The 19,256-nt window shown below is 39.6% G+C and overlaps 1 protein-coding gene across 17 annotated transcripts in view; it reads left to right on the top strand.

The window, feature by feature from the left end:
• Window positions 1-19,256, top strand: part of dlg2 (discs, large homolog 2 (Drosophila)) — a 159,755-nt gene that overhangs the window by 87,297 nt on the left and 53,202 nt on the right. For 4 of the 17 annotated variants that reach the window (XM_061056074.1, XM_061056073.1, XM_061056070.1 and 1 more), the window contains exon 1: window positions 9,566-10,669. The exons of 5 other annotated variants lie outside the window; for them this stretch is intronic. In XM_061056074.1, coding sequence (XP_060912057.1) covers window positions 10,337-10,669 — 333 coding nt within the window. In that variant the 5' untranslated portion in view covers window positions 9,566-10,336. Of the gene's footprint in view, window positions 1-9,559; window positions 10,670-19,256 lie in introns of those variants that run through there. 8 more of the 17 variants (XM_061056063.1, XM_061056062.1, XM_061056071.1 and 5 more) reach the window with 5 other exon arrangements.

Genomic DNA, 19,256 nt, shown 5'->3' with positions numbered 1-19,256 from the left:
AGATAGGCTTGTGGGAGAAGGGGGCACCACCGCCCCATATGGAGAAATGAAAATGGCATGCATGGCTTACAAAGTCATCATCCAGTAATTCTAACTGAGGAAATAATCTATTAACATACTTAACAAACAACTCCAGATGCACTCATACTTAGAGGCACATATTTGTACAGAAGAGTGCTATACAAGTCCATTTATCGTTTACCCTGAGACAAGCTGAAAGTTCCTCACAGGAGCTGTAACGTAGTGTTGTCTTTTCTTTTTTCTCTTCAGATTTTTTCTGATTGTGTAATACTGGCTGGTTGGTGGGTGGCTAGGCTTGGGGGAGCATTAAGTGTGAGTGATTGTGAGTGTGTGTGTTTGTGGTGTGGGTGTCTCTGTGTTTAAGTGTTTTGTATTATGTTTTGGATTTACCTTTCATTTTGATTTTGTATTATGATGATTAATTTATGTTTTGTAAGGACCCCCTCGAAAATGAGATGATGCATCTCAAGGGGCGATCCTTGAAATAAATAATTTAAATCTTTAAAGAGATTTAAACTTTGATTTCATGATAAATGGACTTGAGTTTATATATCACTTTTCTAGTCTTCCGACTACTCAAAGCGCTTTTACACTGCAGGTCACACCTACACATTCACACACTGATGATAGTGATCACTATGTAGTATCATCCATCAGAAGTTACTAATCCCATTCATACACCACCACTGAAGCAGCGGGAGCAATTCAGGTTTAAGTGTCTTGCCCAAGGACACATCGGACATGTTGCCCAGCTGGGGATCGAACCCTCGACCTTCCGGTTGAGAGGCGACGACTCTACCAACTGAGCCCCTGCCGCCCCATACAAGTAAACATTAAACCATATTAATACATATTTTCGTTACTACAGAACAATAGAAGTCCAAGTTAACCAATTTATGGAGTTTCTTGTTTTTAATTATCAAAAATTGTAAGGAAACTCCTGCAACACTGTCTAAACGTATGAGTTTACAATGTGCAGGGGTTGGCTTCATTCATTGCTCTCCTAAGCAGCTGTCTTATGAAATGGATTTTATTACTATTGGTCATTTAAAAAATCAGAGAGTGTATCGTTTTCAAACAGGTGATATCAAAAAGTATCAAGGTTTAGTATCGTTTAAATTGTTTGTATTCTGTGATCAAGAAAAAGTGACATTCAGACCTCTTGTCAAACTTCTGTTAGAGACTTTATGAACAGAGTTTTAGAAGGAGCTCTGCCACAGTTCCTGTCATACCACATCCAGTGCTTGCCTCTGGATGATGTAGAGGAGGTAGTGTGGCAGGGGAGGAGGTGAGTGAGGTGGTGGAGGGCTTTGTAAGTGAGCAGAGGAAGTTTAAATTGCCTCTGTTGTGGTCCAGGGACCAGTAAAGGTGATTTAAGATAGGTGTGATGTGAAGCAGGAGCTGGAATGAACAGCAGAGATCTTGATGTACTGCACTTTCTGAAGTACTTTGAAAGAACACCAATGCAGGGCTCAGCTCAGTATTATCTGAGTCTGAGAGTCAGAAGAGATAAAAGAGTTGGATTTTCAGTTTTTGATGAGATCTGATGTTAAAAAATTATAGGTTGGTGTCAAAGATTTTTCTAAAGGTCGTGAACACGCTTGATGATTTAAGTGAGCAATTTGGTGAATTTAAAAGCAGGGCCATTTCTTTTAATCATTCAGGAGTCTAAATCAGGGTTCTCAGACTTTTTGACTTGTTGGACCAGACAGACATAAATCTGACAGACTGGTGGGGGGGAGGCAGGGGGGGTTATTACACACGAAATACTGTATAAAATACTCAAAAATCAAACTTTACTCAGCATCAGTGTGAGCCATGAGCCTGTCTTCTGGAGACAAGGTGATTGTAGCGTGTCATTTAGTGTGTAAGTGACAGGCACAGCTTGTTTCTAACATCCAGTCTGCTGCGGAGCATTGTTTTGCCTTAGTGTTTTCTGTTTTCTCATGTTTTGACATGTCAAGCTTTGACCCATACATGAGGTAATCAGTAAATGGTTTTTATTTTCATATTTATACTTTTGCTTAAATAAAATTGATAAAGAATATTGTTTACGTCATTAGTCATTTCCTGGTCCATAACATCCCGGAGTAGTTCAATTTTTTCCAGTTCATGGGTTGAGTCTCAGTTCAACAGTAGAATATAAGTTACACAACTGATTAATTCCAACTGACTTTAGTGGTATGACCTTGCATTTTTTTTTTCGAGATTAACTTGCATTTAATGGGTCTTGACTTTGCCGAGATAACATGATGACGAAAATGTGTTAAAAGTAAAAATTCAAGCTTTGTTCTGTTCTCCAGAGGAGAAAGAACACTTTTAAAATGCTTCTTTGTTGAATGGAGGTTGGATCGTTCACATCTGATGCCATTTCAAGGAGTTGGGAAATTTGAACACTGATTGTCTTTTGTGACACTGAGCAGTTGAAATATTTGACCTGATATGGTAGTCTAATAACTGCACTTTTATCCAGATATCTGTTTATTGAGATCAGTATTAGTCATCAGATTAGCTCTGGTTGGAGCTGTTGTGTCTTTAGTGCAGATAACGTTCCACATTGTTTTTACTGTCCCCCTGGATGAATACAGCTCGTACTACAAATATACTACAAAGAGAAACAAGAACACTTCCCCATGGTGACAATCCAGACCCCTGTGTACAGATTCTATATTTCTACATAAAGGCTGTAAATAGAGATTAGGCAGCAGTAGACTAGTGTGGCTCAAGTGTCAAAATGGTGAGGCTGATGTATTAAGAAAAAATGTTTGAAATGTAGTAATTTAAATAGTCTGCATTTATAAATAATAATACTTTTATAAGGAGTGGATACAGTTAAAGTGTGTAAATGCCATCCTGAACATCACATCACAGCCCAAATTCAAGGTGTCATAACATTTATTTGTGATTTAAGGCACACTCCTATCTGAGGCTAAAACACTAGTTTAAACCTCACAGCAGCAGCATCTAGCAGAGGTACATTAGTGAAAATACATCACCGAAAACATTCCCTGTAGAGATCACATTTTAGTTTTTAAATATATGTCAGTGTTGTCTAAAATAGGACAATTAGTAAATGTATGGTGTTAAACGATGAAGCAGTGTTTATTAGGCCAAACGTGTAAATAGAGAACCTTCCAGGGGTAAAAGTGTGGATTAAAATGGTTTTGTAGAAAGTATATACAGATCTTTAAATGTGCCTCTGTTTGAATACATACTGTACATATTGTCCAGCCGACATACATTTTATATTTAATATAAATAATGTGAAAATGACCAGTCTTCATATTTAAATGTGATTAGTGAAAGGTGTCTGATCCAACCTTCACAACAGGGTCCTAAGTCTCTGACTTGACTCTTCTCCTCTGTCGCCCCCCGGTGGTGGAACGAACTACCAAACTCCATTTGATCTGCAGAGTGCCTCTGCACCTTTAAGAAAAAGCTAAAGACCCAGCTCTTTATGAACACCTACTAACTTAATGATGATGGTCTCCATATTATTGATGATGATGATGGTAATGATGATGGTTTTTGTTTGATAACGACGACTTATAAGATGGTTTCTATACTGATTAGAGCTCTCAAGAACTGCCCTCAATGTTGTGCTTTGCCTCTGGTCACTTCCTGTCAGCACCTGTGTGTCCAATCAGACTCAAAGCTGATCGTTTGCTCTTACTGACATTGTTCCCTTTTTTCTAGATCCTTGTTTGTGTTGTACTTACTCTCTGATGTATGTTACTTTGGAAAAAAGTGTCTGCTAAGTGAATTGTATAAATGTAGTGTGAGTCTTTTAGTTGTATATTGTCACAGTCATCAGGGAAACCTGCTCTGAGAACAGCTCAGTGAAATCATCTGAGTGAAGTCTGTAAGAAATGATTACAGCATGCCTTCAATTAAATGTGTGCTAAATGCACACATTAGTGCTATTCTGTAAGTGTCCTATATATAAACACACTTTCCATACATTACAGCATCACAGTGTGACTTGTGTGATTTACCCAGAGGGAACCCTTCATAAGTGCAGTGACTCAGTCAAGCCCAAAGCTTGGCAGCTGAACTCTAAGTGCCCCCATGTGGCGAGTGAGGTGTAGTGCACAACATGTTTTCCATATCACTGATCTGAAGTGTCTTTGGCACAGTGCAGCATCAGTTTGTAGCCAGCAAAAGAAGATTCTTGTTTTTCTCTGACACATTCAGGATGTTCTACAAATAACACCGTGTGCATAACATTACATTACATGGGAACTAAAGCTGAATACACATGTGACTGTCTGACAGAAGCTGTTGTTCAGATGGATCGACCAATGATTCTTCAAATGGATCCAATCAATAATTGATGCACTATGAACATATCTGTGTAAAGTTAGTTTGAAAGGTCATATTGCCTCCTTTAAACTGATGTTCAATGTTCACTTCAATGGGCCAAATTATTTTAAAAAAGTCTTTGATTATCTCTTATTGGATGAATGAAAAAAGGGGTTACATGACGATAGCAGAGGACGTAAAATGGCCCATTTAAGCTATTCAGTGTTCCAGGCACGAGTGCTCATCCTCGGTGAGGAGAAGATTGTGTTCCCTGGAGACTGACGCCTGAGTGGCAGAGAGCTGTTCAATCAACGTGCACAGACACGCTAAATGACCCGTCACATTTTGATTGGCTCATCTCAAGTAGATGTTAAGGGTCAAATGATATCAGATATCTGACAATGAAAGCGGAACACACACATGCACACACACACTGTAGAACATACTCCCACAGCGGCCATGTTCCTGTAACGTCGACACTCAGGGTGGGAAGCTATAAATGTTTTTTTCTAAATGTTATATTTCAGGTTGTAAATCGTGTAGAGTTGAGAATCTGAAAACAGTTCTCATTTTATTTCTTTGGTAATTGAAACAGAAAATCCAGAGAGAGAGATGGACCACGTTTGATAACCCAGTGGAGTCAAAACACAGCTAATATTAGCATTTAGCTTCTTCCTGATTAATATTAACATTTTGGAATCATAGATACAATAGGAAAGGTTAACTGTGTAGATCTTTCTATGTTTTATATTAAAGTGAAAATAACAACCTGATAACCAGCATTATCCCGCTTTTTACAAGACTACTTACTTAGGAAAAATATAATTTTAGACATTTAATGTTTTGGTTCCGCCTTTGTTAAAATCATTTCAATATAAAGAAAGTGATTTGAGAATGAAGATCATAAATACTGGATTAACAACTTGAACTGTGATTCTGTGTAATATCTCACTGAACTAAAGTGACTCAATCAATGAGAGCATAACATCATGATAAACACTTAAATCATGATTATCTCAGCATCATGTAGTCACACCTCTATGAGGAGGGGATAAAAACATGTCAGCATTGTAAGACTCACTGTGTCTCTTGTATGGAGTTTTTCTTTAACACCATGAAACACTCTGTGAAGGGGATCGTTCACGTTAGACGGCTGTTCTTTGTGTTAACAGAAAGTGGATTTCATTACACTTTACTGTTTGACCTTAAACCGAGCAACTCCAGGATTCATCTTCACAATTTCTCTTCTATCCTTTCTTGTCTGCAATTCAATCCTCATGCCAAAGTTATCTCTCCCTTTCTCACTCTCCTTTCTCTCTCTCTCCCTCCCCTCTCTCTCTCCCTCCCTCTCCCTCTCTCTCTCCCTCAATCTCTCCCTCTTTCTCTCTCTCTCACTCTCACTCTCACTCTTTCTTTCTCTCTCTCTCTCTCACTCTCTCTCTCAATCTCTCACTCTCAATCTCTCCCTCTTTCTCTCTCCCTCTCTCTCTCTCTCTCCCTCTCTCCCTCTCTCACTCTTTCTCTCTCCCTCTCTCCCTCTCTCACTCTTTCTCTCTCTCTCTCTCACTACATCCTTATAATACTTTCACAATTTATTTAATATTTATCACCCTCACATCTTGTGTTTGCATGTGATCATAGTGCTCATAATATTCAGTCATGTGACTGACGTGGAGGCCTGGAGGGCAAAAAAGAAAGCAAAGGAAAGTGACAGCCACCATTGAACACTCTGTGCTGCAGCACTTGTTAGTTCAAAATCTCTTCAAAATGACACATATTAACATCACTTGACAACTGCTGCAAAACAGATAAACATATTAAGATAAACACCCCAAGCCTTTTCAATCATTAAGCAGCAGTGTCCTTGTCAAGATGTCTTCATATGTTTACATATATTAAGAGGACAATCCTTCCATCAACACAGCTGCCAGGATGTCTTTTTTCAATGTAGCAGGGTCAATAATGCTGCCGTTTGGGAAGTGAAAGGCAAGAATCTGATCACTTTCAATCATTGTTCTTGGGCTGTTATATTATTTAAAAGACAGTAAAATATTGATCAACTTTGCAGAACATTTTATGGGAGGATTGGGAAGTGTACATTATTTGGTGTCCCAATATTTCCCAGTTTGGGATCAATAAAGTAATTCTATTATAAAGTAATTCTATTCTATTCTAAGAGACAGCAGTTCACAGATGGGATTCTGTTGAAGTACAACCCAGGCGCGTCTCTTCGTCGTCCAGTGTGTACAATTAAACTACAACTGTATGTGGTTGAATTCATGAAAATAAGGTAGCAACTGTGACCAGTAACTGGTCTGTAGTGTGCAGAGGTAGAAAGCCTTTTCTTTCCCACTGGGTGGGCGTTTCCATTAGTGTGTGACATCACATGAAAGCTATGAATAAAAGTAAAGTAAAAACTTGTTATTGCCACAAATATGAATCACTGAGTGAGGAAGAGAGAGAGAGACAGGTACAGTTAGTGTCAGTCTGTATTGCTGTTGTTGTGTAGTAGAAGCTTCAATGATGACCAAAACAAAATGTTGTTTAAACTGAACTCGTATGTAACAGTTTGTAAATTATGTCAGCAGTTTTTAATTTTTTCATTAATGAACCTATTTAACCAGTAACATGTAACACATTTACCTTTTCAAAACCCATGTGGTCATGTAAACAGCTTGACTGATTATGATTTGATAAAAAAATCAAGACAATTTCATGATACATCAGTGGATAAAAAATCTCAGAATACCGGAACAAAAGTGTTTGATGTTCAAAATGTCCTGAGCGAGTACAACAACCCCCCCCCCATAAATAAATAAATCAAAATAAAATTGGGTCCCCACCAAATCTGAGGCCAAACCTACGCCCTTGGCAAACCCATTTCTTCATGAGTAACTTAACACATGCCTGACTGAGAACCTTTACAGTGTGAGCGAGCAAATTGTGTATTTTAATGAAAACCAAATAATTTAAGGCAAGAGTGGAATCGATGAATACATTTATGAATTTGTTTTGCAGACTATAAATAGAAGCACGCTACAACATGAAGAGACAAGCCTCCCCTGTATCTTAAAATCCTCTTGAATCCCAACATTCATCAGATAATTATCTGTCTTCAAAATGTTGTATTAATACATATACATACATAATGTCATTACCTAAAAACATCTAAAACTTAATATTCCATTGAAGAGGAAACTCAAGCTGATCTTCCCATACAGTACTGAAGGGAATGATCTAAGGCTAGTTCATCAAACAAGTTTTTTAACAACTGTTGTCTTGTCATGGCATCACATTACTTTTTACCAGTTTGCATTGTGATGTTGATCTTTCAGCACAATTTTGACCGTATTATTTAAATCACAGAAAAATCTCTTTATTTGGGATAATACATCTGTTATCCATATTTTGTCAGACCTGTAACGTCCTATAGTGCTACAGTCTGTATTTTGTATCCACCAGGGAAATCTTGAAAGCCAGAAAATTGCCTGAGCTGGCTAAAACAGTAATCAAACATGTATTTGTCAGCCTCAAGTAGCAGCAAGGCAGTGGACTAATCCAGACCATTGACTGTAAAAACAAATGGACAGCATGCTTCAGCCTCCTCCTGTTGAACAGGGTGAAGCCAAAGTATCCCCAAGACAGGCGCTGACATATTGTGACATCTGTGTCTGCTGTACTCTGCTAATCTGTTTATACACAGCGATATAGAAGCCCAATTTGTCAACAGAGCATTTTATACTGTTTTATAACTTGAAATTACTTAAAAGACACTTCTAAAAAACAAACATTATTTTTATTTACAAATCCATTTCTGTTTTTTTATGCCTTTTTATATAGAGGCAGAACAGTGCATAGAGTCAGAAATCCAGGAGAAAGATTTGGGAATGACATGCAGGGATGGAGTCACTGGGCCCGTCCAACTGACAGCCTCTGAGCTTGAATTCTTTTGGCTTCACTTCCCGACGGCTGTTTTTCCATCCATCTCAATACACAGTATTGAAATGGCGAATGTAAACTACAACAAGCAACAAATTGCTTCACTTCTGCACACAGCATAACGCTGACCTCCATCTTCAGATGGGGTTTCATCAAGAGCACAGAAGCCCAGCAGAGCAGCAACAATAATGAAATCATCAACACATGGAAGTGGGGATGTGAAAAATGACCAATGAATTGAGAGTTCTGTGTTTGTTGATATTTGTATGATTTCTACTGACCATCATTCATCCAACCATGCCCCCTGCTGCCCACACACTCTCCAGATCTCTTGATAGCACACACACACACACACACACACACACATACACACACACACACACACACACACACACACACACACACACACACACACACACACACACACACACACACACACACACACGTTTGGGCTGCATGCTCAGCTCACTCCTAAGAGGGCTGACTGTTCACTGCCTCTGTCAGCTGATGAGGTATTATTCTCCATCACTGACTGTTTTGGGGCTGTCGCCTCTGGTAGATGGATCGGTTAATGAAAACACCCACACACACACACTACAGAGCATGTGATCTTCGTAAAGAGGGTTGTGCGAAGAACTATTCACCTCTCTAAACCTCTTATTGCAGTTTGAGGAAATATCACGACATCAGAATGCAAATCAGATATAGGTTTGTGGGTTTCCGACACAGTGAAGCACTCAGCTGTTTTCCTTTTTTCACATCACAGATGATGCTGATGCTGAAGCAGCTGGATGTTTTAGCATCATTTCCTCACAGCTGAAAGCCCTGTGACCCTGATTCCATCTGACGGAGGAAGTGGGGGAGGTGGGAGCTAAGGATTTCAGTTTCTGGTCAGATTGAATAATCATTTTCCAGCAACATGAATACACATTTTCTTGTGTCATCATGCTCCTCAGCTATATTGGCTATCAAAAGTTTGGCTCACTGGCTTGCAGGTTGGTTTGACTGTTGCCCTTTAGCAAACTGGTTTTATTTGTTTTCAGATCCAATAGAAACAGTGTTTGCTGAGTGTGCAAATTTATAATATAAAACCCTTTGTTATAGGTGAATGATAGATCTGTTGCTGTTAAGACTTTTTTAAAGAGACATAGATCCACACGTCTTAGTCCAGTGTTCTTGTTCTTGTTTTGGTCTCCACCAGCTGATGTGGCTGTAATAGTTGGCAAGTACAGGCTATCAGAGATTAATAGAACTGGTATTAAAATGTGCGCACAGTCTTTACAGGATTACACTCTGTTGTCTGGTCAGAGCAAATAACAACGTTTATGTTACATTATAGTTATTGAGCCATTAACAATGTGTGAAAAAAAGACCATGTAGGTTTAAGTACAGAGCTGGGGTTATCAAGCTTTCCAGAATCCAGAACATTTCAACTTTAAATAAAGAGAAAACTACTTTTGGGAGCTTTTCTCTTTGACCCTTCAGACAGACACTATAGCAATATAGTGCTATAGCAGTGCAGGGATTTGTAGTTCAAGGCTCTGTTGCCTCCAATTCCCAGAAGCTCCAGCATCAATTCTTTTTGACTAGAGGTGCTCTGCCAGTTGAGTCATTTATTGACGGGCTGCCAGCCAATACACAGACATCTCTTTCTCTCTCTCTCTTATCTGCCTCTCGCCCATCATCTCTCACTTAGCTCTCTCCCTCCCTTCCTCTCTTTTCCCCCTCATCAAGTAATCTCAGTCTGTACCTCACTATCTCTCTGCAGCTCTTTCTCCCTCCCCTTTCCCTCGCTCACTCTCTCTTTCTCTCTCTCATTTATTGTTCTCTCCCTCCAGAAGCTCCTCCACTCACACACACAGTCGTACCCAGCCATATGTTGCAGACACAGCTCCAGCAGCCAGCCAGCCAGTCGCTTCATTCATCATTCATTTTCCAGAATAGGGACTCGTACATCAGCAGCACAGGGGTTTTGTGTTTGATGACTACAGCAGTGAATCTCCAGCAGAGGAACAAATCGAAGACAGACACAAAGTGTTGAAGTGAGGAGAGGTTATTGTCGCGAGGCGGCAGCATGACTGCTTACCTAAGCAAACAGCGGAGTTGCTTTGCGGACTTCGATGGAGGGGGGGACTGTGGGGGAGTGCCATGTTCTTTCAGCTTGCATCAGCAGCAGCCAGGGAATCAGCACCGCCTTCATCATCCAGGAAAACAGTACCATTATGGATCCGTCCCTGGTGGGGCCACTCTTCCCAGAAGGGGAGGTCAGCGGGTGATGGACTGGCACTCAGAAAGCGTGTCCTGCAGAAGCCCGAGCCGCATGGTGTCGGTAAGAGCCAAGGGGGGGAGCTGTGACTTGTGGCCCCCTGAGTGTGGCTGCGCGCAGAGCTGGCAGGACCCCCATCAGGTAACTCTGCCTCATTCAGAGCTCATCAGCATGTACGTCCATGAGGAGCAGCGAGCTGTATGTTCTCCACTAATACATGTGGTGTACAAGAGCTGGTGACATTTTTTAACATGACTTACTGAGTTGATGAGCTCAACATCATGCAGAAACTTAAGTGACTATAATGTAGGGTTGATGTTAAAAAATCTTTCATTCATTAATTCTAGGGCTGTTAAAAAATATATATATATTAAATTGTGATTAATCGCTGAATTTAATAGTTCATTCTTTGTGTTGTTTCACAATAATGTGAAGCAACTGTTGTCTCAATTTTTGAATCAAATGAATACAAAGAGATGTACTTTATGATCTTTGCTTTAAGTTAGTTCTTAAAATAAGTTCCATACGGGCAGTAGATAAAAAGTAATTCCAGTGATGGTAATTCCACATCTTTGTCCAGTTTAGTTTCTATATCTTTGTTAGTAACCTACAGTAGACACGGTTAAAGATTGAGCCAAGAGATTTTCTCAAGAAACTTTTCTACGTTGAGCTTTTATTTTTTTGGGGGGAGGGCGGGCCTTTTACATCTGGACTTTCAGTGCTGTCCATACGACAACTAAATCACCCCCTAACCTCATTATGATGTCACAGCTATAGGTTATTTCACATGATATCACATTGATAATGTTTCAACCACATAATGACACTGTAACCTTGACAAGGGAAATAACATGGCTATACATCTGAGGCCTACAAATACACTTACTACAGATACTACTGTACATATAGAAACCATTAAAGATAATTTATGACAGGATGCTGCATCAAAAACTTGCATTGCATACAGCCAACATCTATGTCATTACCACAGCAACAAGAATAAATCCACAACAAACCAGTCACTCCATGACCACCAAGTAGGAAACAATGCCATAAAACAAGATTTCAACAGGCAAAGCACACACTGAAGGACACAGCCAGGCCACATCAGAGCAGAAGCAACACGCTTGTTGCACAGTTTCCCTGCACCGTGGACGGATACAATATGCACCCAAAAGTAGTTATTTTCCTGACTGTTGTTTCACTCACCTTTGTAACTTTGCGTTTGGTGAGCGCAGCGCACATCACATCCTATCTGAAAACCCCTTTAAGGAGCAAAACATTTTCTAGTCATCCAGGTCCTAATGACCTTAAGGCATGGAGTGTTTCCTCATGATTTACTCATATTGTGTGTTTGGATAACCTGCTGCTGTAACGCCACAATTTCCCAGTTTGGGATCAATAAAGTCATTCTATTCTATTCTATGATGTCACCAAGAAAAAGCATTTATAGGGAGAAGAGAAGCGGACCATGCACTCAACCTTATGGAGCTGCGTGGCTAACTTTGGTGTGTATTCAAGGACTGATCAATGTAGAAACAGAAATGTATTCAGAGCAACAGAATGCAACATGTCCTCTCTGTATTGTCCTCCCTGTTTCCACATTAGCATTTTAAGTCAAAGGAACAACTGCCCATCACAGCGAATAGTAGCTTTGAGGAGTGTTTTAGTGAAGTGTTAGTCTTTTTTTAACTATCATTCTTAAAGACCAACTATTGGTCCTATACCATATTCCAATTCTTCAGTGGACGGACTGACTGCTATTATCAAGATGAGGCAAACAATATGATGCTGCTGCCTGACCATCTTGAGTGGAAATTGCCTTTTTTTAAGTCAGTGTATCAGTTTTGCCGACCTATGTGACTTCTATTAGTATCCAAGTTAGGCTTGAGTGTTTTTATTTTCTACAACTACAATTCTACAATTCACTTAGCAGACGCTTTTTTCCAAAGCGCCGTACATCAGAGAGTAAGTACAACACAAGCAAGGATCTAGAAAAAGGAAACAATGTCAGTAAGAGCAAACGATCAGCTTTGAGTCTGATTGGACACACAGGTGCTGACAGGAAGTGACCAGAGGTAAAGCACAACATTGAGGGCAGTTCTTGAGAGCTCTAATCAGTATAGAAACCATCTTATAAGTCATCGTTATCAAACAAAAACCATCGTCATTACCATCATCATCATCAATAATATGGAGACCATCATCATTAAGTTAGTAGGTGTTCATAAAGAGCTGGGTCTTTAGCTTTTTCTTAAAGGTGCAAAGGGACTCTGCAGATCAAATGGAGTTTGGTAGTTCATTCCACCACCGGGGGGCGACAGAGGAGAAGAGTCTAGTCAGAGACTTAGGACCCTGTTGTGAAGGTTGGATCAGACGCCTTTCATTGGCAGAGCGTAGCGGGGGAGGGAGTGTAGACCTGGATGAGAGAGTTAAAGTAAGGAGGAGCCGTTTCTGTGTCTGTTTTGTAAGCGAGCAGCAGAGTTTTAAATTTGATGCGAGCAGTAACTGGGAGCCAGAGTAAGGAGATGAACAGCAGAGTGACATGTGCTCTTTTAGGGAGGACCAGTCGTGCTGTTGCATTTTGTATCATCTGCAGGGGTTTGATAGTGCATGTAGGAAGACCTGCCAGTAGAGAGTTGTTATTTTATGTCACATCAGACCAGATATTAGTGAGGAGAGCTTTACTGTGTATAACTTCAACCACGTGGGGGTTGTAATGTCGTAAATAGATTGCAGCAGTGTATGCCAGAGTGACTTAACTGTAAGGTCCCTAGAAACATTTCCTTTACCGAGAATTTCACTGAGCTTTATATGTTAGCTTTAAAAGAGGTCCCAGGATTAACTGTGGGTGCCTGAGTCACAAACCTTGCAGTATTAAAACTGTGAGCCGTTATCTCACTGTGCCATGTGCCACACCGTACATATCACTGTTTGAATAAAGGAAAGCATCACCCATGGAAACAAATACAAATGATGGACTAACTCTTCTGCAAATACTCAGAGCTTATATTGTGGATATGTTTGTTGTGCACAAACCCAGTGATGTCTAAATATAGCAAAATGAGGAAATTCTGATTTACCACATGAAATTGATTTCATGGGTGACTGAGGAGAGCAGGCCTGCCCTGAGTTCATCTCAGCAGAAGTCAGAGTAATGAACCAATCTGTTTATCTGTGTGAATTCAAAGCACTTTCTGTTAAAAGGAGAGTTCACTGAAACAGATTCATCAAATATTTCATCAAATATCTATTAGAAAGATATCTTTCATTGTTTTTTAAAACATCATGGCCAGTATGTTCAGTGAGCCTGATAAGTTAAAGTGAGAAAGTCAACTTATCAACTGTGCACTGTCTGAAACAACTGAAGCATATTTAGTTGAAGTATCCTTCTCATGAGCTGATAAATGGATGGGTGACTATTGTTTACATAAATCAAGACCAGCCAATGTAAAAGTGTCAACAGAGTGGGTTTAAGGGAACCAAGAATAATGTAACATTTTTGGTTTCAACAATTTTGAAAAAAAACAAAACACTTGAGAGTGAAGCCATTTGAGATGTGGATTTAACCACTGAGTGTGGCACTTTTAAAGAATTTTAATTTAATGTAAAATCTGTTATATAAGTTGTAGTTGTATAGAAGACACAGCCTGTCTCTCCCAGAGAGAAATAAGGTTCTGTCTTACTGCGTGACAATTTCCATTGTATTCAGCAAAGTCCACAAGTGCAGTTTTCTGTACAGCTGTGAAGCTCTTTTTTCAACAGTTTGCCCAGTGAAGCAGCTGCTTGGTGGGCAGAATTTTCAATCCTGTCATGGGTGTATGCAGTGGTTTGTTGGTGAAAACAGCACTTGATTTCATAACGGCTCATGTCTCAGTATTTTATACTGTGTATTGATCCAAAGGGTATATAGGATGAGGCCCATTTCTAAAATGAAAACAAATATATATATTTTAAAAAGTGTGTCTTATACAAACAATTGTACAGTAGTTTAAATAAACATCATTTATGGACAATGAGGTCTGTTGTCATTGGACAAAGAGAATGTGTGACCAGTATTGGCACTGGAAGTTGCTAGCTAAAAGTAATCATGTTTCATTTGTTTGTTTTGAATTTTGAATTTTTCATATTGTCCTTTTTGTTGTTTGTAGTTGTTATTTTAAAAAGTATAGTTTAAATTCTATCAAACTTAACTTTAATCTCTGTAACCAGTGAGTCCCCACAAGCCTCATGATATTTATGTATTTATGTATAAAGGCAGCCATGATGGCACAGTGTTCCTTTCTACAGTATACGTCTCAGTCTGTGTATTCTCTAAATAAGAGTCCCAATAGGCAGGACTAAGGAACCCCATTACCAAAAAGAAGTTATACTTTTGGTGGAGATTACAGTTTTGCTCTTATTTGCCACTCAAGAACCTTCTCTTTGTTGCTGTGAGAGGTTGGCTGTAAACATGTGACGTGTGTGTTTTCTGTTAGGTTTTACTTATCTTTCATTTGTATTACTGATGTACCGCAGATGAAAATCACGTAGTGGATTTGATTGCTGGGGTTTGTGATATGATACCAAAGCACAGGCGGAATTACCTCATACATGGCCAGGAAGAGGTAATGGTGGGAATCCATCATGTAGCCAACCCTGTGAGGTGGGGGGGGGGGGGGGGGGGGGGGTGGGGGGGGGGGGATTTATACTCCTGTCCTTTACCTCTCTGAAGCAAAACGTTTTGTAAATGATTTCAAGATGGATGAAGGATAATTTCTCTTATGGAGCAAAGAGTAAAGATTTGGGAGTCAAATCAATAAATAAGAGACACAAAACTGTCGGTATTACTTTTCACTTTTATAAACGGATTCTTCTTTTTGAATACAAGATCTGCTGGCAAGGGAAAAGATTTTGGGTGTTTTTGCTGGCTGTTTCTGTATGGAAGAAAATATCCCCTGTGGAGAACAATGAGAAGGAACATAAATGTAATCAAAGAACCCATGAGCAGTATTCTGACAACAATTTAGCTTTGATGTTTCTTCTTAAGATTAAACTTTTCAAAAGCTGCCCTGACATATTTGGAGCTGTATGGGGCTTATAAAAACGTATATGAAGACATATTTGAAAGCAGTTCACTTGATTTTATGTCTCCAGAAATCAAAAGGCTTAAGTGGTTTGTTTAGTCTCTGTTTTAGGATAACTGTAAAGCTTAAATAAGATCGTTCACAATCATTTATTTTTAGGAAAAATCATACAGGAACAAAATAGTTTCTGTCAGTCTTTCTACCTGCTTCCCGCTCTAAACCAGTTCACAGACCAAGATCAAGAGGTCTGATTGGGTCAGATGATAGAGTGTCATACAGGTTGATTTCCTATCTCTGACATTATCTGAACTTAACTTGCTCTGCAACAGGTTAGGTGTTCATCATAAGTTACCATGGGGATCTACCCTCATTAGAAGTGAATGAATGGTAAATGGACTTGAGCTTTTCAAGTGTTCTGACTACTCAAAGTGCTTTAGCTCCCCAGGTCACACCTACTTACTCACACACTGATGGCAAAGGCTGCTCTGTAAAAGTGTAAAAGTAACTAATCCACTCATTTACATTCATATGCTGACGCAATACGCAATAACCATCAAGGATGGCACTTTATTTACTGCAGGGGCTTATAAATCATCAGTTTTTCTCCTAATAAATGATTGTTTCTTCACCCCATTCCTTTGTCAGAGCAGGACCATGACCATGTCACAGACGAGTCTTATACAAACCACACTTTAAAAGTATTGTACTGATCACCTTCAAGTTTGAACACCTTTAGCTGTTCCACACTCCTTTAGCTGAACTCATCCTTACCTTTTTGTCACTCATCTATACATTTTCTGTTCTGTTCCTCTAAAGCCACATCTCACATTCTGTAGATGATTATTCTTACATGAGATGTTTGTGAATTATTGATACACTCCCCTGTTTTCTTGAACCACTATACATTTACTATTGAATTATTGAGCAAAAACCAGACAAGAGTGCAGGATTGACTGAAGACATGCGAGCAGGTTATTCTGAAAGGTCTTCTGTACCCGGTGCTGCTTTAGGGTAGCTCTACAACACTGTTCACTATGTGGCTATTACACCTTCCTCATCATCCAGGAAGAGCTTGCTATGTCTCAGCGAGTGAAAGTCCTTTAATAAAAGTTGAGTTGGACAGTCCCTGTATTGGTGCTGCTTCCAGGTTTAAGTTCCCATATAAATCTGATACCTGGGCTTTGGGTATCTGCAGATACTGAGTACCAATCTGATACCAGTGTTAAATACCCTCTATTCCTCACTGTTAGGATGAGAGCTGGAATCATTTATATGAAAGACAACTTTATCAAACAAAAAGAAATACATAGATGTGATTTGACTTAATTGTCTCCACAATCTGCTCCACATTCTGTGTACCACTTGCAATAGCAACACTCACACTTAGCAGTCACAGTTGAGCTGCATTAGCATCACATTCCCATGTTGTCCATTGCTTGTATATGTTGCTAGCAGTGTCTCTCAAAATGTCATTTACTTTAGTAAACTGATGAAAGCATTTCCTTAATGGCAGTTAAAATCGAGTCGCTGGCGTGTGACCCAAGAGCAGCATGTAACACCACGCTGTGCACCATGTTACTCTCGTCTATATGGTCTACTGTAAAACATAAACATGCAAACGCAATAGCTCCAGGTATCTGCAAAGCTTATATCTTTAACATCCATTAAGTCTGCTGTTATGTATCCCCTTAAATTGTTGTAGAGGTTATTCAGGGCAATCAAAAAAAATATTGATAAACTAAAAATGTTTCAAGAGTCTTTCCAATGCAGCCGACAAAGTAAACTGCTTTGTTTTCTCTGCCTCCTTTGTTTGGTTAAAATGGCATTAGATTACCTTTTGCCTAAGCTGTTGTACACACTCATGCTTTTTGTAAACACAGAATATAGAACACTTTTGAAGAACTTTATAGAACTGAATTTTACAGATTGGCCTCATGGATGGGCCCATTGTCACCAATACCTGATCGAGCCATTTATTTCAGTATGGGATCGGTGCATCTTTAGTCAGCTCCAAAAGATCATTCTGCTGTCAGTCTTGTGTCAGGATATCTGGAGATTTTAAAGATTTGTTATGTGTTATTTTAATTGATAACTTTTATCACTGGTTTTCTAGTTGTATGGAAAGCCTCTGAATATATCATGCACAGAGTTGGCATGCAGATGGAGCACAGCTTAATGTGTTGTTGGAGGCAGATGATCACGTTGTAATGTTAGGAAGCTGGAACAAGAGGAGAGACGAGCCTAAGTGCAGCTGAGCATACCATTCATGTGCACAGTCGAGTGGCCATTACCTCTCAGGGGTCTGTGTGTGCATACACGTGGATTCACAGAAGCAGTGGTGTCCATGTGATGTGCTAGGAGGTACTTCATGGATTAATATTGCATAAATTATCCACAAGGAGATTTATAATCCTATCCTTCATAGTCTTTTCATCGTTTCTTCTAATACAGTAAATACACTTTGTGTGACATGTTTCTTCTTTAGGGTTTAGAAAGTGTAATTTCTGTATATTACATTATGTATTTTCTATATCTATTTTTAATGTCACATGCTATTTACTCAGGATTGAAGTGAGCTGTGCTAAAAGGTTAGCAGACTGATGATTTAATAAATGGATTACCCTGTTCTGCCAGGTTTCTTCAGAGAGGATATTTGGTTTGGTCAAAGTTACATCATGATGACTATGGTACAAGAAGTAGATAAAATAACCTTGTCTGTTCCTTTCACAACCCCCAACCACTCATCCTCCATGAATTACTTCACTCCTCTCAACCAACCATGGCTCGCTGACAGATGCTGTGTGGAGTTTTTATGTCCTGGGAATGTTTGCTTGACATCCAGTCGATTGTCAAAGACTACTGCATATGCTACAGGCTTTCAGGGGGGACTCTTTCAGTGGTCCATAAGCTCAGTGATTATGGTGGTAACTCAAAGTCCTCCTACACTGAGCCATGGGACCACAGTGATAAAACAAAAGGAAAAGTGAAGAAGACTTTAATCACATTTGCTATTTAAAGAAATATTAGAAATGGTGTCAAATAGTAAAAGCACATTGGTAGTAAACAGCTGCAGACAGTCCCACAGAGTGTAACTGGGTCATAGAGGCAGAAATCTGTATAATAGTTGTGATGGAGACGTGAGCGGACAGGCTGAGACTCCAGCTGATGACATGTGCTGTCACTGCACTGATGAGCAAGCAAACCCTGTCGTCTGTCACAGCATCATGTCAGTCACATCCAGAGCTGCACACGGTCTGTAAGGTACTCTCAAACTGTGCAATGTTAGCAGTGACAGTGTGTGTGTGTGTGTGTGTGTGTGTGTGTGTGTGTGTGTGTGTGTGTGTGTGTGTGTGTGTGTGTGTGTGTGTGTGTGTGTGTGTGTGTGTGTGTGTGTGTGTGTGTGTGTGTGTGTGTGTGTGGAGAAACTGCACAAAGTGGGATAATCCCATTGGCTCTTTCAGCCTTGTTTTGTATAAATGAACAGGTTACAGGTTTTCAGTGACTCTGCTGTTCTCATCTCTTACACACAATATGCTGCAGTGCTTTCCTTCCATCCTTCTTTGTTCTGATTATTCACAGTAGAATGATTAGCCTTTTTTTCTTATTGTTCCTGTTTATTTACGTATTTACGTCTTGTAGGAACGACACACTTCAAATACATC

Source organism: Labrus mixtus, chromosome 14, assembly GCF_963584025.1.
Source record: "Labrus mixtus chromosome 14, fLabMix1.1, whole genome shotgun sequence".
NCBI lineage: Eukaryota > Metazoa > Chordata > Actinopteri > Labriformes > Labridae > Labrus > Labrus mixtus.
Note: the sequence above shows the minus strand (reverse complement) of the source record. Positions and strands in the feature narration are given on the sequence as shown.